The 21,038-nt window shown below is 44.0% G+C and overlaps 1 protein-coding gene across 1 annotated transcript in view; it reads left to right on the forward strand.

Moving 5' to 3' along the window:
* Window positions 1-4,492: 4,492 nt before the first annotated feature.
* LOC121539671 (MAM domain-containing glycosylphosphatidylinositol anchor protein 1-like) overlaps window positions 4,493-21,038 on the forward strand; it is a 127,111-nt gene continuing 110,565 nt past the window's right edge. The window contains exons 1-4 of the mRNA XM_045217974.1: window positions 4,493-4,658; window positions 7,856-7,971; window positions 8,230-8,443; window positions 10,125-10,421. Coding sequence (XP_045073909.1) covers window positions 4,493-4,658; window positions 7,856-7,971; window positions 8,230-8,443; window positions 10,125-10,421 — 793 coding nt within the window. The remainder of the gene's footprint in view (window positions 4,659-7,855; window positions 7,972-8,229; window positions 8,444-10,124; window positions 10,422-21,038) is intronic.

Here is a 21,038-nt window from a genome sequence, read left to right on the forward strand (position 1 = left end):
ACTTGATTTAATTGTTAACTTATAACAGGTTAGGAGAACTTACGCAGCAGGTTAGGAGAATTAAAGTAGCAGTTTGGAGAATTAGGTTAAGGTTAGGAATAAGGTTAGGGTCAACTGAAACGCAAACAAATTCAACTTTTGATGTTAATTTGACAAAAGCTGGATCCCATCTAGTCATGAGCCCTTTTCATAGGCCTAGATTACATGGTTGCATTCAAGACAAGGTCGTTTTTATTGATCTGTTGTCAGTGTCAGCAGAGTAGGCCTAGGCTACCGTCGTATTAAAAAAGATTCTGCTAATGTCTCTAGTGTAGTAGAATTGCATGAGATTTTTATCAAAGGCCACCTTTTTCCCATGCAAAGGAAAGAAACATCTCTGATATAGCCTATAGGCCTATGCCACTACGCGCTCATTAATAGCCAAGATTATGACTATCCAATCTACTCATCACATTAGGAATATTAGGTTTACATTAGTCTGCAAATGCGATGATAGATGCATGCAATCCTTTGTTACCCCGAGTGGCGCAGTGGTCTAAGGCACTGCATTGCTAGAGATCCTGGTTCGAATCCAGGCTCTGTCGTAGCCAGCTGCGACTGGGAGACCCATGGGGCGGCGCACAATTGGCCCAGGGTAGGGGAGGGAATGGCCGGCAGGGATGTAGCTCAGTTGGTAGAGCATGGCGTTTGCAACGCCAGGGTTGTGGGTTTGATTCCCACGGGGTGCCAGTTTGAAAAATAAATAATGTATGCACTCACTAACTGTAAGTCGCTCTGGATAAGAGCGTCTGCTAAATGACTAAAAATGTAAACATTATAAAGGTGCATTTTTATGGTGAAGAAATAGCTTCCCCAAAACTTGAAACTCACAGGCCGACTATATAAGAGACACATGCTAACTAATAGCTAGACTACAAGCTCTCTAGTTGGCTAACTTAGTCTTGTTGTTAGGTTTCTTCGCTTTTCTGAAAGTTCTTGAGTCTTATAACCTTGGTGTTTCATGATTGCAGGTAATCTGTAAAAATATTTTTTTCCCATTCTCTTTTCTGCGTTGTTAGAGCAACCAAATACTGCACAGAAATTGACTGTGGTGATGAATCAACTAGTTTTAGCTACTGTTATCATGCAGCTTGGGGTATCCACTCAGCTGTTGTTGTCGAAAGAATTGATGTGGTGGTCTTCCAACATGGCTTCCAGGAGGCGTAGTACGTCAACTGGCAACCCTCTATAGCGCATTCTTGTCATGCTATGGAAGAGCTCATATTTAGGTATCTTAATAGATGCATCATTACAAAGACAGTGTAGTGTCATCATTGTGGCTGTTCTCAAAAGTGTGTGCCAAAAGGGCAAACCACATTTTGAAAATTATGCTGACATATAACTTGTACTAGCCCCATTTCCCCTACTGGCCGGTATAGGCCTGTGACTTACCTTGTGCTGCTTCTTCTCACTGAGGTCAATGGTGCATGAAGATCCCCACAGGGTTGAATCCTCAGGGTACATTTTACGGATCAAATCGTGTAGTTGAGGGTCATATCATAACTCTTTCATAACTCATTAACATCCGTCCTCCACACCACAATTAAGTTGGTCATACTGGTCTATGACGCACACGTGAAGGGTATATGTATGAATTCTATGCAGTCAAAGGAAAGTCAAGTCTATTTTCCCCATTCATAAAGCATTTATAGCTAAGCACGTCATGGTAATTAATTATGAAGTTTGCCACTGATCTATTAAACCAACATTAAAGGTCTATGAAAAAGAACGCCACCATGTGGTGGTCTCCGATAAAGGTGCCGGTTTAGATATAGGTGCTACTGTCCCGGCGTCCTGATAGGAGGACAGAAATATCCACCGGGAGCGAAACATACACAGTCTCCCAATCTTGTATGCGCGGTCCCCGAACCCGAAGGCTAAACCGGGAGGGTTCCGGTGGACAGACAAGTCACAAAGACAACTAAGACAAACACTCAGTGCCGCAATACTGGTTGACCAAACCGAGTATCGCCCAGGTTGGTGAACTGTCACAAGTAATAAAAAGGACAAAACCCAAACCGAGTGGGGGGACAGCAGAGCACCCAGATGGAGAGGCTAGCTAGCTAGCTCCAAGCTATTAAATAGCTGCAGGTATACATATGCACTTATACACTCTAACATAGAGCTCTTACCAAGTGAATCCTCTCTGGAATGAGCAGAGAAAAGGAAAAGGTCGAAGTAGTGCGGCAGCAGCTATTTAAGGGGGTCAGCACTACCCAGTACACGGGACTAATCTGAAATCCTTACTCGGAATGTATCCTGCCGTGTGGAAGGATACCATATCATATTGGAGTGATCCAATATAGTGCTACATAACGCTAGCTAGCTTACCCTGTGTTTGTATGCTTTACTAAAGTAGATATTGCTACCTGTGAGCCTGAAATGGGAAATTGAATTTGAATGCTTTGAATATTAATCTTTTAAAAATCTATTCAAGAAAAGTAAAACAGAAAAATGTAAATGTTAGGATTCTTCGGTGACATCCTCAGCAATTGTTTTATGTGCTAGCTAGCAAACATTACATCTGAAAAATTGAAATAAAATGTTAATATTTTCTTCAATGTTCTGTGTTGTGTCTGCATTATTTTTTACAAGTGACGAATGTTCATAAATGCTTTATGAATGGGAAAATAGAAATGACAGTACATTGACTGCATAAAATTCATATATAGATCTTTAAATAGTCCGGGTAGCCATTTGATTAGCTGTTCAGGAGTCTTATGACTTGGGGGTAGAAGCTGTTAAGAAGCCTTTTGGACCTAGACTTGGCGCTCCGGTACCACTTGCCGTGCGGTTGCAGAGAGAACAGTCTATGACTGGGGGGCTGGAGTCTTTGGTCGTTGAGGGAGAGGTTGTTATCCTGGCACCACACGTCCAGGTCTCTGACCTCCTCCCTATAGGCTGTCTCATCGTTGTCAGTGATCAGGCCTACCACTGTTGTGTCGTCAGCAAACGTAATGATGGTGTTAGAGTCGTGCCTGGCCATGCAGTCAAGGGTGAACAGGGAGTACAGGACAGGACTGAGCATGCACCCCTGAGGGGCCCCCATGTTGAGGATCAGCATGGCAGATGTGTTGTTACCTACCCTTACCACCTGGTGGCGGCCCGTCAGGAAGTCCAGGATCCAATTGGAGAGGGAGGTGTTTAATCCCATGGTCCTTAGCTTAGTGATGAGCTTTGAGGGCACTATGGTGTTGAACGCTGAGCTGTAGTCAATGAATATCATTCTCACGTAGGTGTTCCTTTTGTCCAGGTGGGAAAGGTCAGTGTGGAGTGCAATAGAGATTGCATCTTCTGTGGATCTGTTGGGGCAATGCAAATTGTAGTGGGTCTAGGGTTTGTGGGATAATGGTGTTGATGTGAGCCATGACCAGCCTTTCAAAGCATTTCATGGCTACAGATGTGAGTGCTACGGGTCGGTAGTAATTTAAGCAGGTTACCGTAGTGTTCTTGGTCACAGGGACTATGGTGGTCTGCTTGAAACATGTTGGTATTACAGACTCAGTCAGGGATATGTTGAAAATGTCAGTGAAGACACTTGCTAGTTGGTCAGCGCATGCTCAGAGTACACATCCTGGTAATCCATCTGGCCCTGCGGCCTTGTGAATGTTGACCTGTTTAAAGGTCTTACTCACATAAGCTATGGAGAGCGTGATGACACAGTCATCCGGAACAGCTGATGCTCTCACGCATCCTTCAGCATTGCTTGCCTCGAAGCGAGCATATAAGTTATTTAGCTCGTCTGGTAGGCGTGTCACTGGGTAGCTCGCGGCTGTGCTTCCCTTTGTAGTCTGTAATAGTTTGCAAGCCCTGCGACATCCGACGAGCGTCGGAGCCGGTGTAGTACGATACAATCTTAGTCCTGTATATGGATGTATATGGAGGGTGCGGGGCAACAGAAGATGAACAGCAGTGAGGATTAGGATTTTAGAGATGGTGAAAGGGCTGATAAAGTGGAGAGAGAGTTTACCGGACTCCACCCGGAGGGGCAGATCCCAAGTGGTGGTCCGCCTGTCGCCGATACCTGGAGGTGGTCTTAAGAAGAGCGGACCGGGCTCTCTTCCAGGTACACCAAAAGCGGTGGGTACATGAGGAGACTAAATGAGCAGAAACTGCAATGACTCTCTGTGGTTACCTGACACTCGCAGGTTGATGGGAACCATACTGTGAGTGACCCTGCCAATAGAGCGTCTGTCCAATGCTCTGGCGTCCATGGGAATGGAAAGGGGTTGTGTGGAGATGCCCAGCTCCGGCACCAGGGTAGCGTCCATAAAGCTCCCGTTGGCCCCAGAGTCCATGAGCACCCGGAGAGATTTAGACCGGTCACCCCACAGCAGGATAGCATGGAGAGGAGTGCGAGTAATGGGAGATGGGAGTACCATAATACAGACAACTTTTGGAGCTCAGTCTGCGTAAACTTTCCTCAGGAGACAATCTAGCCCTGCCCAGTTGCATGGGCTCCGGAGGAGGCGAGTCGACAGTCCGGGGGAACTCGGGTGACATCGGATTCTCTCGGGAATGCAGGCGTCGGGGCCTTCCGGGATTCTTTGGAGGCGAGGGGGAAGCCATGGACAAGCGTGTGTGGTCGGGAACAGACCTCCTCTCCCTGCTGTGTTCCCGTAAACGCCCATTTAACTTTATGGTCAGGGCTATGAGGGAGTACAGGTCCATGGGCAGCTCCCGGGCTGCGAGCTCATCTTTAATTCCCTCTGATAATACGTGAAGGAAGCTGTCGAACAGGGACTTTGGGTTCCAGGCACTCTCGGCGGCCAACGTGCAAAAATCTACCACGTAGTCTGCCACACTACGGAGTCTTGACACAGCCGAAGTAGCTACAGAGCCGCCTCTCTCCCGGACACCGGAGAATCGAACACCTTCTTCACCTCTGCCATGAAATCCTCCAGACTAAAGCAAACGGTGGGTTGTTGCTCCCACACCGCCATTGCCCAGGTGAGCGCCCTCCCGGACATCAGCATTATAAGATACGCTATCTTCAAACGATCCGAAAGAAACAAAGAGGGCTGTAGCTAGAAGATGAGGGAGCACTGGGAGAGAAACACCCGGCACGTTCCAGGATCCCCAGCGTAGCATTCCGGAGGAGGTAAGTGGGGTTCTCGGGAAGCCGGGGTAGGCTGGGGAGAGGCACCGCTGGTAGCGGGGTTACTGGGAGTCTGGAAGGTTAGCGTGGTGGCTTTCTTCCTGGTAGATAGTCCGCGGAATTGTTCCAACAATGCATTTTAGGCATGGTCATGGCATTCCAGCAAGGTATGGAGTCCATCCACAAGGTTATGCAGTAACTCCTCGTGTCTTCCAATGGTGGCTCCTTGGAGGGAGACAGTGTTGCGGAGCAGGTCCGAGTCTGCTGGGTCAGTCATGGCCAGTTCGTACAATCACTACTCAGGATATGACCCAGATTCAGACACAGGAGGTGGATAGTTAGGTTCTCAGAATATTTATTATAAACAAAGGGGCAGGCAAAGGGCAGGTCGAGGGCAGGCAGAGGTTCGTAATTCAAGGCAGAGTCAATAAGGGACAGAACGGCAGGCAGGCTCAGGGTCAGGACAGGCAGAAAGGTCGGAACTGGGAAGACTAGAAAACAAGAACTAGAGAACTGGAGAAACACGCTGGTAAGACCTGACAAAACAAGACAAACTGGCAACAGACAAACTAAAAACGCAGGTATAAATACACAGGGGATACTGTGGAAAAATAGGAGACACCTGGTGGGGGGTGGAGACAAGCACAAGACAGGTGAAACAGATCAGGGTGTGACACCGGTACAGGAAATGGGGGTGATACAAGCTATATATCTGCATAATTTTCTAAACGTGGTTTGTCATTTTGGCATATTCACTAACACTGGTATGGCAAAGCACACTTTTTATTTCAGCCATAAGGATGACACTTCGTTGTCATTGTAATGATGCATCTATTAAGATACCTAAATATGAGATCTTGCATAGCATGACATGAATGCGCTATAGATATGCTATGGATATATTTCATTAACCTTGTGGTTGGGATCTGTTGTAATATGTTCCTTGAATGCTTATTGATGTGTAATAAATGTGTTATGGATATGTAGTCAAAGTATATCGTTACCCAGTATTTGTATTATTTATTTTAATACAGTTTTTTTTTGCTCATCTTTATTGGATGTGACTGTACCTGTGTGTGTGTGACCCATTTCCGCATGTCTGTTTTGACATATATATATAAGTCTTGACTAGTTTGGGTAACATACGGTAACATATGACTACATTACAGTACATAAGTACTGTAAGTAAGCGTTTGTGAAAAGTTATCATTGCCGTCATGTTTACATCATGGAGTGCAATGAAGTGTAGCCAACATCTGTATTTGGCTCCGGGGTGAAGTTTCCCCTAGGTACAGATCTAGAATCGGCTTCCCCTCCCCCAATCCTTACCCTAACCATAGTGGTTAAAATTAAAAACTGATCCCAGATTAGCTTTTAGGGGCAGCATGGGTGCAACTTTGCATGTGAACCAACCAAGTCCAGTTTACATTGGTTAATTAACTACTCCATGTAACTGACATTGTGAATTACAATATGTGTATACTCTTGAGCACAGCTGTCTGTGTGTGTGCGTGTGTGTGTGTGTGTGTGTGCATGCATGTGTGCGATTGCATTTGCTTGTGTGTGGTGTGTGTGCCTAAGCATAACCTGGAAATATAATGTCTACATGTGTGTGAATGTCATCCAGTTGATCTGTGATTAGCTCTGGTTTCTATACAATCATGTGAAGACTCTAGGTTAACTCTAATACCCTGCCCATTAAACAAACTCCTTTATTCAGTGGCCCGCTGCCGGCTATTTTTATCACTTTTAATAATCTTTATTGACTCAGATTAATTGCCAAGATGGAAGTAATTAGAGAAGGAGCCGATAAAGTGTGTGTGAGTTGGGAGGGGGGGGTTGGTGGGTGTGGGGGTTTGTGTGTGTGTGTGTGTGTGTGTGTATATTGTACATAATGAGTGTTTGTGTGTTCATATGTGTGTGTATTGAACAAATGTGTATGTGTGTGTGTGTGAGTATGTTTTCCCCTTCCCTGTTAATGGGCCTGAGCAAGTCACATGTGCCCAGGTGGCGAGAACGCCACACAGACGAGCACTTTGTAAGCGCCTCGCTGAAGTATAATGCACAACATACGGTCTCTATCCGTTTGAGCATGGCGGGCTAACCATATGGCGGTGAGGACGGTGAAGTCTTCCGTCCTCACCAACCCCAGCTGCCGAGCTAGTTAGCATGCTTGGCGAAGCGTGGAGTTACAAGATTTTTCTCTCTCCTCTCCTGCTTATATTAGTTGCTATGTCTGTTGTCGACTGTGTGTAGGGTTTGCCAATGGAGTTTTGTATTCAGAACAGGGCCGATTTGGTTGGTTCTGTAATTAAATCGGACGATCAGTGTGTTTAGGATGGTTCTCTCTGCTTTTTTCTAATTTTTTTCTCAGCTTTTTGTCTTTTTACTTTGTTTTTTTATCTTGTTAATATTCATATCTTCTTCTCCATCTCCCTCCTTCTTACCTCATCACTTTTCCTCTACTCTTTCATTTTCTTCTTTCTCCATCTTCCCATCCTCTCTCTTATGTTCTCTCCCTCCTCCTCCACCACTCTCTATCCTCCTCCTTACTTCTTTCTCTCTTATACTCTCCCCGTCCTTCTCTCAACCACCCTCTTCCTTATATATCTCCCCCTTTCTACTTCCTCCTTCCTTACCCCTCATCACTGACTCCGTCCCCCTCCTTACCCCCTTCATTCCTCCTTTTCCTCCTCCCTCTCCCCTCCCTCCCCTCAGGCATGGGCAACCTCACCTTCCAGATCACCCCCGACTCCAACAAGGACAGTGAGAGCATCCAGATGGGCCGCGATCTCAAGCTCTCGTGTCACGTGGACGCACAGCCCCAGGACAAGGTCAATGGAATAACAATATTAGTAATCATAATATTAGTAGGGTATGACCCCTTTATAATAATCTCATAATGATGTAGAATCAATTAAAGGAGTTGAGACGGAAGAACATTTTATGTAAAGAGATACAAAAGCCTTGTTATAAGACATTATAAATGTTCATACATGCTTAATACAAGTCGCAACATATTCTGTCAATTGTATAGGCTATAGAAATATATTAACATAATGAACTAACATATTGCTATATTATATTATTAGGTCAACTACACGTGGTACAAGAACGCTGCGCTTGTCTACAACTCGGACAGCTTGATCGTGCTGCGCAGCGACCCGGACATGGCACCGGGCACCAGTAGCCTGGAGATCGTGGACATGAAGTTCCGTGACCAGGCCACCTACAGCTGTGTGGCCAACTTTCCCGGGAGCACAGTGCCCGAGCTGAGGGTAGACGTCAACATTACCCAGAGCAGCGGTGAGTGGACTTTTTCTTTATTCTTTGTACCATCTACAAACAGCACATGGGCTAAGGTTAGGGCTAGGGTACCTCATGATTTGACTGGATTGAAATGGAAAGCTTGTTTAGCCTCACGGCGTGAAAATGCTGCTTAAAGAAGTGGATAAAAATCTAAGAATATAATCAAAACCATTCTCAGATTTGAGGCTCATTAAAGCAGTCAGTCAGCGCTAAAGAAAACACCCCTCCCCTTCCTCTCCTGTTGGTTCGCTCCGAGACTGTCCACATGGGATATAGGGGGTTGTTTGAAGAAACAACGTGGGCTAGCCAGCTACCGCAGTCTATTCCAAATCCCCATCCCCCATTTTATTTCCCCAACATCCCTGCGTTCTCCGTCAAGGTCCATTCCACCATTTCAGAAGCTTTTAAAGTGCATACGGAAAGTATTCAGACCACTTCACATTATTTATTTTTTAACCAATCTACACACAATTCCCCATAATGACGAAGTGAAAACAGGTTTTTACACATTTTTGCAAATGTATTAAATATAAAAAACAGAAATACCTTATAAGTATTCAGACTCTTTGCTATGAGACTCAAAATTGTGCTCAGGTGCATCCTGTTTCCATTGATCATCCTTGAGATGTTTCTAGAACTTGATTGGAGTCCACCTGTGGTAAATTCAATTGATTGGACATGATTTGGAAAAAACTCTTGCTAGTGCTGGTCTCCCAGCCAAACTGATTAATTGGGGGAGAACGGCCTTGGTCAGGGAGGTGACCAAGAACCCGATGGTCACGCTGACTGAGCTCCAGTTCCTCTGTGGAGATGAAAGACACTTCCAGAAGGACAACCATCTCTGCAGCACTTCACCAATCAGGCCTTTATGGTAGAATGGCCAGACGGAAGCCATTCCTCAGTAAAAGGCACATGACAGCCCGCTTGGAGTTTGTCAAAAGGCTCCTAAAGGACTCTCAGACCATGAGAAACAAGATTCTCTGGTATGATGAAACCAAGATTGAACTCTTTGGCCTGAATGCCAAGCGTCACATCTGGAGGAAACGTGGCACAGCTCATCACCTGGCCAATACCATCCCTATGGTGAAGCATGGTGGTGGCAGCATCATGCTGTGGGGATGTTTTTCAGCGGCAGGGACTGTATGCACTTTGCGCAAATGCCTGGGGACGAGGTTACCCTTTTTTCTCTCTCTCTCTCTCTCTCTCTCTCTCTCTCTCTCTCTCTCTCTCTCTCTCTCTCTCTCTCTCTCTCTCTCTCTCTCTCTCTCTCTCTCTCTCCTGTTGTTGCTCCTAGTCCTACTGAGAGTGTTGATAGATGGAGGAAATTAGGATGTGTGTTTAACCTTGACCACTGGTGCTCCGCCAGTTCGCCTCGGCAGGCCAGTATACTGCATTTCACTTTTTACATTTCCCAGGGCGTGTGATAACCACTAGTGTCCAATAAAAACGCCCTCACTAATTTCAACTTTTAACCTCACTTGTTTCCCCCTCCTCCCCACCTCCCGCACTACTCCTCGCTCTTTTCTTCTCTTTTTTTCTTTCTATAAACCCTGGTTGTCTTTTGGGCAACCCCTCCTTAAATATGTTCTCTTCTCCCCCTTAACCCTCCTTTTCTCCTTATTTTTTCTACCTCTATCTTCCCCCTCGCTCCCATCCAACTCCCTTCTCCCCCCTACAGTCACTCCCCCGATTTTGACGGTGCCGGCAGGGGGCCAGGTGGTGAGCGTGAGGGAGGGAGGCTCTGCCGACCTGGTGTGCCTGGTGGATGGCAAGCCCCGTCCGCCTGTGCTCTGGTCGCGCGCCGACAAGGACCTGCCTATGCCCACGGGTGAGTGGGTGGTGGAGACACGCAACGGGCGCCTCCGGCTGACCAACGTCACCCGCGACCTGATGGGCTCCTACCGGTGCCAAACGGCGCCCTACAACGGCCTCAACATCAAGCCACGCCAGGCGCAGGTGCAGCTCAACGTGCAATGTGAGTAGTAAAGTACTACATTTCCCATGAGGCATCTGTTTATTGAGCTCTGAATAGTATTTTCCAAGAGAAGTGTTTCTTCTGTTCTGGTCCTGGGACCTACATGGTGTGCAGGCTTTTGGTCCAGCCCAGTAGTAACAGACCTGATGAATGAATCGAGTAATCAAGTACGTTTTTGATTAGATGAATCAGCTGTGGTAGTGTTACGGAGATAATTCTGAACCATGCTCACGTGATGATTAACTTTGACTGAGACCTGAAGACTTGCTTTAGTTCACCCAGCTAATGCCTACATTGTAGCTCAACAGTCTTGTGGTGCTCAGGAGACCTGAGCTTGAACCCTGGTCAGTCAAATGAGCACTTAGCTGGTTCAAAACAGCCATCTGTCTGTTGAGCTAAAGCCACCTTTCAGGGTGCGGTTTAGTTAGACTTTTGTCTTCGATCATTATTCTCAAGAGTCTTCATTTTTCTCACCAGCAGTTTCTAAATGACTCTAAATTGCCTTTCAAAAAACAATTGAAAGTTCAACTTCAACAACATTAGCAGTCATTACAACTCAACCATCAATTTATTCAAATCAATAGCTAGCACCGTTAGATTAGCATGGACTGCAGTCACTATCTCAATTCAATTTAAAACTCACACTGGACCAGAGTAAGCTAACGATAAGCCCCAAATGGGGTCAAATGCACTTGTACTAACAAACAAAACAAGGTCGTTAATTAACAAATGGTATAATGCCACTCAGAAACCAACACTACTAAGTGTGCAAACCCTGTTTATTGTTTGCTTAAGCCATTAGTGACGACGCTAGCTAGGCTATTAGCGAACTCTCCCCTTCGTTACATTTAGACTTCTTGTTTGTGCACAGTAAAAGTGCTTATGCCTGCCACACTTCAATAATGCTTATATTATGAAGGGGGCTAGTTCATAAAGTTCAAAACCCTGAAAGCCTCAGAATTCATCAGGATCTTGAGTTCCAAAGGGTTTCTCTTCTCTTGAGTTGTCTTCTCTTCTCTTGACACCATCACACAAAGGCAAGCCAGAGAACCTATTCATGAACTGTAGCCTACAGTATGTGAAGTTGCTAGACGCTCATGAAAATCTAGCTCCTGACTTTCCAGTTTCAAAATAGTGCCGCTGAAGGTTGTTTAGCCATCATTTTGTCTTCAATGCGGGCTGTGCCATGACAGCTAATGTTGGAAAGAACTCTCGAACTCTCACTGTCCTACAAAGCTCTTCTTTAGAATGTGTTTGTGTGTAAACTGTGAAGGAAGGTGATCCACTTTGGTGGAAGGTGCGAACAATACACTCATGGCTAATAGAGAAACATAGAGGCTCAAAGAATAGCCCTGAAGTCCACAATGCTTTGTATAATATCCCTTAACATCCATTCTTTAGAATTTTTTTCTTTACAGCTTTAGTTCCAATGCCTGTATTTCCCATGAAATGGGAATGCAACATTAACAATGTGATATGTATGGTCCCCCGAATGTTCACCCCAACACACAAACTCCTCCATGTATCCTGTAAAAAATGCAACTAATTTTTGATAGAGGATTGTCCATCCGTCAATGTAAGAGCCCCGTAGAAAAACCATTGGCTTAATCCGTGAACATTGTAGTTTCCTTTAATTCACCTGGAGTGAGTACTCTATTGGGAAGTTTACTAGCCTTGAATCCAAAGCATCACAAAACAAAGCTAAGTCCAAGCCCCTGCCCCCTAGGCACTTACGTAGATCTGAGAGGATTGGCCTCTGATTAGCTGGATGGAATTATTGTTGCGGACACTTATCCAATCCTCTCAGATCTCCACAAGTGCCTTGTGGGTAGGGACTAGGAGTTGGTTTGGGATTCAAGGTAAGGGATATGTCCACACTAGCTTGCTTAGCGAATGAACCTACACTCTTTGAAAAAAAGTTGCTAAGTAGAACCATAAAGAGTTCTTCGATTTGTCCCCATAGGTGAACCCTTTTTGGTGCTAAAACCCTCTATGCACGGTTCTTCATAGAACCCCCTGTAAATGGTTCTACCTAGAACCCTCTATGAACGTTTCTACCAAGAACCATTTTATCCTTTAAAGGTTCTTCCTAGAACCCTCTATGAACAGTTCCACCAGCCTTATTAGCCTTTAAAATTAAACTCTTTATGACAATACATTACAAATATCATAAGTCCTTTCTTGGAAGGGCTAGTTATACCCTAACACAGTGGTGTTAGGAAATTCCGGGTTTACATTTTGTTGGCTTGCAAAGTGATCTGAAATTCCTTTTGGAATCCAGACAGAGTGAGGATATTCAACAATTATAATTTTTTATCACCTGAAACCTGCATTCAGAATAACTGCCAGGGTAAAGAAGGTTGACTAATGGGATTACCTAAATCGTCTGAACTAGAACAACTTTCTCAGTAATGGGTGCAATAAATCCAACAGATTGGATTAGTTTAGAAAAATTTATGTTATTTATCTTTGTGTAGCATAAGATTAATCAACCAATCAAAACACATATATTGAAATAAAGAATTCTGAAAAGCTACCTGCAATAGAGCATGCTGGAAAATATGATAATGATGGGTGTGGTTTTGAGTATTTTACTGAACACAGCAACACAGAGTACAAATGACACAATCACACTCAACTCTGGTTATTAACAACAACACTAGGGTTCTTTTACACCGCCAAGTGTTAAGTTAATTTAACTCCACTTTAACAATAAAAATGTTACACTAAAAAATCTACACTAGGTAGAACTGGCCAATTTGCTGTGTAATATACAGTACAATAAAAAATTTTATATTTACATTTTTAGTCATTTAGCAGACGCTCTTATCCAGAGCGACTTACAGTTAAGTGAGTGCATACATAATTTTTTTTATTTTTCATACTGGCCCCCCGTGGGAATTGAACCCACAACCCTGGCGTTGCAAACGCCGTGCTCTACCAACTGAGCTACATCCCTGCCGGCCATACAATACACTGCTGGTTCACTCATATTCCCTTCTATTCTCCTACTCTCTACTCTCTGCTCAATAAAATCACAGAAAATACTAATTTGAAAGACAGAAGTCATGGCAAAGATATCAATTATGTTAATACTGTATATGTAAAATGATTAAGGGAATACCAGATACATGCACAAATATTCCCATGTACTAAGGATATTCTCACACGTATCTTTTTAAATTGATCAGATTACTCAAACTCCTGATCTTAAAGTTTAAACACTGATACTCAGGCACTATTTAAAAGAAATAACAAATATTACAACAAAAAAGCCTTCTAGCCTTCGAAACAATCATCAAAGAACCCTTTCTTCTAAAAACGGTTCTTAGGATGAAAACGGTTCTTGGTAGAACCCTATCCCTCCGCAAAGAACCCTTTTGGAACCGCTTTTTCTAAAAGTGTAGCTTAGCCCCGAACAAATGATAGCTTAATTAAAGGCCACTATGACCGTGGAGCTGACATTCCAAATCCTCCCAACCCCCATCCACCGTCCGTCCACATGCTAAAAAATATACTACTAGATTTACAAGGCTTGCTAATGCAGGCGGGCGGAAGGGCGACACTTTTAGAGGCTCGTCTAGTCCAGTCCACTTCAATGATTTATTTGCCAGGTGGCCACCCCACTCTAGAGAGACAGCGCGAGAGAGAGCGAGAGAGATAGAGATAGAGAGAGAGAAACTAAGTGTGGCAGATGGATGGAGGAAGAGAGAAAGACAAACTGGGAGAAAGAGAGAGAGTGACAAACCGAGAGAGGAAGGGAGTTAGTGACAAGCAAGAGAGGGAAGATGAGAGAGAGACAGAGCAAGAGAAAGAGTAGGGAGAGAATGCCAAACTGAGAAAGAGAGTGACAAGAGAATAAGGGAGGAAGAGAGAAACAAACAGAGAGAAAGAGACGGAGGGAGAAAATAGAAAAGGAGTGAGAAGGGAGAGAATGACAAACAGAGAGAGGAAGAGAAAGAGAGAGGTAGACGTTGCAGGTCGCCAGCAGCGCTTTGGAAACCAACGATCCCCCCTTCCTTCCATCCCTCCATCCATCCCTGGGTTTCTTCACTGTACCCAAACCAAAAACAGATTTAATGCGTCGCTCAGTTATGTATAGAGCCATGTCATTATGGAATGCTCTGCCACCAGAGGTTACTCAGGCAGAAAGCAAGTTTAACTTTAAAAATCAGATAAAAACATCTAGTATCACAGCGCCTGTATTGCATATCAGAATATGAATATGTACAGTATATACAATTTATGAATAGTGTCTAATTAGTATTTTTGTTGTCTCTTGGTGTCTTTCCAATATATAACTCTTATTTTATGATTTTTATTTTATTTTATTTGTCATATCTTATGTTGTTTTGTCTATACTTTGTCATGTATTTATATATGTTTTATGTGGAACGCAGGAAGAGTAGCTGATGCATGTGCAGTAGCTAATGGGGACCCTAATGAACTAAAATAAACCCGCCTTCCTTGTATTTATTTGTTTATTTTATCTGGTTTGTTTTTCAATCCTTCATTTAGCACCATTGATCGATACGCGGGAAGATCCTATCATCGCCTCTAAGTGGACACCCCTCTTGATCTCTTCCTCCCTCGTTCTCTCCTTTTCTCCTCTTCCTCATTTTATTCTCCCTTGCCCTTCCTTTCTTTCTCACTCCTCTCACCGCGACATGGATGTTCTTCTTCGTTACTAATCTCGTCATCATCAATCAGACGGCATCTCACCGCATCTCTCTTTCACTATCCTTCTCCCTCTCTCTTTGACTTTCTCTCCCTCTTTCCTATTCCCTCGCCACCTCTCTCCCTTCTGTGTCCCTTTTGCTCTTCCTCCCTCCCTCGCTCCATCTCATCTCCTCAATCATCTGCAGTCTTTCTCTCTTTCACTCTTACACCACACATGCTCTCCATCATCCATCTTTCTCCATCACTCCACCCCACATTTTCTTCCTTACACTCAATGCAGATCAATCTCCCTGGAGTGTACCATACTGTAAATGTCATGTCTTCATGCATTACTACAAGAGGGTAATGTACAGACTTGACTAACTGTGTGTGTGTGTGTGTGTGTGTGTGTGTGTGAGAGAGAGAGAGAGAGTCTGCCTGCATGCATATCTGTCTGTCTGTCTCTGTCTTTCCATCTGTATCTGTCTGTGTGCGTGTGTATGTGTTTGTGTGTGTTTGTGAGTTAGAGCGAGGTTTACGGCAGATATTCGTTGTCTCCAATAAAACGGATGATAATTCTGTTTACGGGGATTATGGCATCGTGAAATTGTAACATTCTAGCGTAGCTCGAGCCGCTAAGGAAAACAGATACAGGAGACAGTAAGGGCTGGTGCTGATTCATTTCGTCAGTGGTCCCATCCGTGCACCACATTTCTAGGATGAAGACACCAACTGCTGACTGGCAAGATGTGAAGCCGCCACGACATCACTTTATCAACAAGCCTCACCTCATGTCTCTCTGCCCCCTGTTCTGTCGCTTGTCCTCCTCTCTCTCTCTTTCTCTCTCACAGTTCTCTCTCTCTTTCTCTCTCACAGTTCTCTCTCTCTCTCTCTCTCTCTCTCTCTCTCTCTCTCTCTCTCTCTCCTCTCTTTCTCTCTATCTCTCTCCTCATTTCAACTGTACATCTCTCTTTCTCTCTCACGGCCCCATCTATCTTTTCCTCTCTCTTCTCATTTATATTGTATATATTTTTTTCTTCTCCCTTTCTCTCGCTCATGGTCTCTCTCTAGGGGCTTCCACTGTACCCAATGCTCTCTCAATTCCTCTCAATCTTCCTTTCTTTTTTTCCCTCTCTCTCTCTCTCTCCCCCGAGGTTACTCCTGTGTCCGCCCTCTCTCCCTCACTCACCCTCTTTCTAATTCCTACTCTCTATTTCTCTTTCTCTTTGGGTGTCCTCCTCTGACCCCCCCCTCTCTCTCTCAATTCAATTCAATTTGCATTATTGCCATGATGTAACAATGTACATATTGCCAATGCTTACTTTGGAGATTTACAATATTAACATAATCAAAATAATAATAATCAATATTGTCAACGGGACAACAGTAACAACAATAATCAAGGGTCAAAATAACCATTCATTGAACAATAACAATAACAATGGCATAGAGGATGTGCAGGTTGGTTGGTCTGTCAGACACTTATAGCAGGCAGCAATGTAGTGTGCTGCCAACCCAGAGCTCTCTGCGCCCTCCCCCAACAGGACGGGTAGCCTATTCTCCTTATTTTATTTTTATTTTTAATTTTTTAGTCATTTAGCAGACGCTCTTATCCAGAGCGACTTACAGGAGCAATTAGGGTTAAGTGCCTTGCTCAAGGCCACATCGACAGATTTTTCACCTAGTCGGCTCGGGGATCAGAGAGGTCTTTGAAACCTTGAATAAGAGTTTCAAATTTGGGGAAATGACACTCTAATTGTTTTATATTTTGTACATTTTGTCAGGAAATACAGCTCTGTCTCTGGTTCTGCTGTGGTGCAGTGGTTGCACAGCCTTTCCTGTACAGGGAGCCAGGTTTTCCTGAGTCTACCTTTCTCAATGGCAAAGCTGTGCTCACTGTGCCTGTACTTTGTCAAGGTTCTTCTAAGGTTTTGAATAGTAACCATGGTCAAATAGTTTGCCATGGTGTACTGTCGATTTAGGGCCAGATAGCACTGCATTCTGCTTGTGCTTGTGTTTCCTAATAAGTGATGTAGTTTTGTTTTGACTGTGTTGTAATTTGGTTTATTCTGATTGATTGGCTGTTCTGGTCCTTCAGTGTGTTAGTAGAAGAGGTTTGTGAACTCAGCCCCAGGACCAGCTGGATGAGGGGACTCTTTTCTTTGCTCAGCTCTTGGCATTGCAGGGCTTGGTAATGATATGAGAGGGGGTCACTGTATTTGAGATGTTTCCAAAACAGAATTTATTATTAGACGATATGAGCCTAATTCTGCATTGTGTGTAGTTTTCCTCTGGACATGGAGGAGAATCTTACAGAACTCTGCATCCAGGGGTTCAATGGGGTGTTTGTCACATTGGGTGAAATCTTGTTTAGCAAGTGGACCCAACATCTCGCTGCCATAAAGTGCAATTGGTTCAATGACACATTGAATTAGTTTTTTTTAATGGCGTAGAATGCCCTGCGTGCTTTCTCTCTCGGGTTCATTCACTGCCTCATTTAGGTGTCCAGTTGAGATTATTTTTAAACCTAAGTAATTGTAGTTTGTGCAGTACTCTAAATATTTTGTATCAATTGAGACCTTTGGTCTAATTCCCTGAGATCTGGATCTTCTCTGGAAAACTATAGTATTTGTATTTATGGGGTTTACTGCCAGGGCCCAGGTCTGGCAGTACTGTTCTAGTAGGTCCAGGCTCTGCTGTAGGCCATGTGCTGTGGGTGACATCAGGCACAGGTCTTCTGCGGACAGCAGGCATTTAACCTCTGAATTGTGGTGACTAACACCAGGGTCTGAGGATTTTTCTAGAATAGTGGCCAATTCGTTATGTAAATATTGAAGAGTGCAGGGCTCATATTGCAACCCTGGCAAAGGCCCCACCCCTGGTTAAAGAATTATGTTATTTTCTTGCCAATTTCTTTGCTGCACGTACTGCCAGTATACATTGATTTAAGTATGTCAAATGTTTTACACCTTACACCACTTTCAATAACTTTGTAGAACAGTCCTGTATGCCAAATAGAATCAAACGCTTTTTGGAAGTCGATAAAGCAAGCGCACATTTTGGTATGTGTGTAAATATGATCGGTCATGCAATGTTTTGATATAAATCCAATTTGGCTTTTACTCAAGACATTGTGCTTATTAGGGAAGTTTAGAACTCTTACATTTATAATACTACAGAAAACCTTCCCCAGGTTACTATTCACACAAATGCCTCTGTAATTGAACGGGTCAAATTTGTCTCCGTTCTTAAAGATTGGGGTTATGAGTCCTTGAATCCAGATGTCAGGGAAATAACCTACACTCAGGATCAAATTAAACAGTTTTAATATAGCCAATTTCAATGTTGCACTAGTGAATTTGAGCATGTCATTTAGGATGCATTCAGGTCTGCATGCTTTTTTAAATGTGAGGTCCTGAACTTTCTTATAGAGCTCCTGGTCAGTAATTGGGGAGTCCAATGGACTTTGATTGTCTTTTTCTAATCGATTCAACTTCTCATCAATTTAGCATTGTTCTGCGTTTGCATCAATCTGACGGTGTTGTAGAGTGTTTTAAAATGTGTTGTCCATATGTCACGATTTTGTATCTCTAATTTCTCTAGTTTCGATTTTTTTAGGTTTTTCAAATTTTGTCAGAAGTTGTTTTTGTTTATGGACTCCTCAATTAGTGTCAGCTGCTTGCTGTTGTACTGTGCATTTTTTGTTCTGAGTGTATGTTTATAGAGTTTTAAAGTCTCACAGTAATTAAGGCGTAATTCACCATTATTTTGATCTCTGTGCTTTTGGTTTGATCGTTTTTTCTTATAATTTTACAATCTGCATCAAACCAGTTTTCATCTGTGGTCTTTTTTGGTATGTTTTTTTATCAATTTCAGTTGTGCTTCTTTTGCCTTTTGCCTGTATATACAGTTGAAGTCGGAAGTTTACATATACCATAGGCAAATATATTTAAACTCAGTTTTTCAAAATTCCTGACATTTAATTCTAGTATAAATTCCCTGTCTTAGGTCAGTTAGGATCACCACTATATAAGAATTACATCGTCAGAATAATAGTAGAGAGAATGATTTATTTCAGCTTTTATTTATTTCATCACATTCACAGTGGGTCAGAAGTTTACATACACTCAATTAGTATTTGGTAGAATTGCCTTTAAATAGTTTAACTTGGGTCAAACGGTTTGGGTAGCCTTCCACAAGCCTCCCACAATAAGTTGGGTGAATTTTAGCCCATTCCTCCTGACAGAGCTGATGTAACTGAGTCATGATTGTAGGCACTCCTTGCTCGCACACGCTTTTTCAGTTCTGCCCACACATTTTCTATAGGATTGAGATCAGGGCTTTGTGATGGCCACTCCAATTCCTTGACTTTGTTGTCCTTAAGCCATTTTGCCACAACTTTGGAAGCATGCGTGGGGTCATTGTCCATTTGGAAGACCCATTTGCGACCAAGCTTTAACTTCCTGACTGATGTCTTGAGATGTTGCTTCAATATATCCACATAATTTTCCTTCCTCATGATGCCATCTATTTTGTGAAGTGCAGCAGTACCTCCTGCAGCAAAACACCCCCACAGCATGATGCTGCCACCTCCTTGCTTCACAGTTGGGATGGTGTTCTTCGGCTTGCAAGCGCCCCCTTTTTCAGGTGTTTGGATATTGCTCCCAAGGATGAACCAGACCTGTGGAGGTCTACAAATTTTTTTGTTCTGAGGTCTTGGCTGATTTCTTTTGATTTCCAATCAAATCAGAGGCAATTTTATTTGTCACATACACGTGTTTAGCAGATGTTATAGCGGTGTAGTGAAATGCTTGTGCTTCTAGCTCCGACAGTGCATTAATATCTAACAATTTCACAACATATACCCAATACCACCCTCTGGAGAGCCCTGTGGTTGTGGGCGGTGCAGCTGCCGTACCAGGGGGTGATACAGCCCGACAGGATGCTCTCAATTGTGCATTTGTAAACGTTTGTGAGGGTTTTAGGTGATAAGCCACATTTATTCAGCCTCCTGAGGTTGAAGAGGCTCTGTTGCGCCTTCTTCACCACACTGTCTGCGTGGGTGGACCATTTCAGTTTGTCAGTGATGGGTACGTCAAGGAACTTGAAGCTTTCCACCCGTCGATGTGGACAGGGGGGTGCACTCTCTACTGTTTCCTGAAGTCCCCGATCATCTCCTTTGTTTTGTTGATGTTGAGTGAGAGGTTATTTTCCTGGCACCACATTCCCAGAGCCCTCACCTCCTCCCTGTAGGCGGTCTCGTCATTGTTGGTAATCAAGCCTACTACTGTTGTGTCGTCTGCAAACTTGATGTTTGAGTTGGAGGCGTGCTTGCCCACGCAGTCATGGGTGAACAGCGAGTACAGGAGGGGGCTGAGCACGCACCCTTGTGGGGCCCCAGTGTTGAGGATCAGCGAAGTGGAGATGTTGTTTCCTACATTCACCACCTGGGGGCGGCCCGTCAGGAAGTCCAGGTCCCAGTTGCACAGGGCGGGGTTCAGACCCAGGGCCTCGAGCTTAATGATGAGCTTAGAGGGTACTATGGTGTTGAATGCTGAGCTATAGTCAATGAACAACATTCTTTCATAGGTATTCCTCTTGTCCAGATGGGATAGGGCAGTGTGCAGTGTGATGGCAATTGCATCGTCTGTGGATCTATTGGAGCGGTAAGCAAATTGAAGTGGGTCTAGGGTGACAGGTAAGGTAGAGGTGATATGATCATTGACTAGTCTCTCAAAGCACTTCATGATGACAGAGGTGAATGCTACAGGGCGATAGTAATTTAGTTCAGTTACCTTTGCTTTCTTGGGTACAGGAACAATGGTGGCCCTCTTGAAGCATGTGGGAACAGCAGACTGGGAAAGTGAGAGATTGAATATGTCCATGAACACACCAGGCAGCTGGTCTGCGCATGCTCTGAGTACGCGGCTAGGGATGCCGTCAGGGCCGGCTGCCTTG

The sequence above is a fragment of the Coregonus clupeaformis genome, unplaced genomic scaffold, assembly GCF_020615455.1.
Source record: "Coregonus clupeaformis isolate EN_2021a unplaced genomic scaffold, ASM2061545v1 scaf1302, whole genome shotgun sequence".
Lineage (NCBI taxonomy): Eukaryota > Metazoa > Chordata > Actinopteri > Salmoniformes > Salmonidae > Coregonus > Coregonus clupeaformis.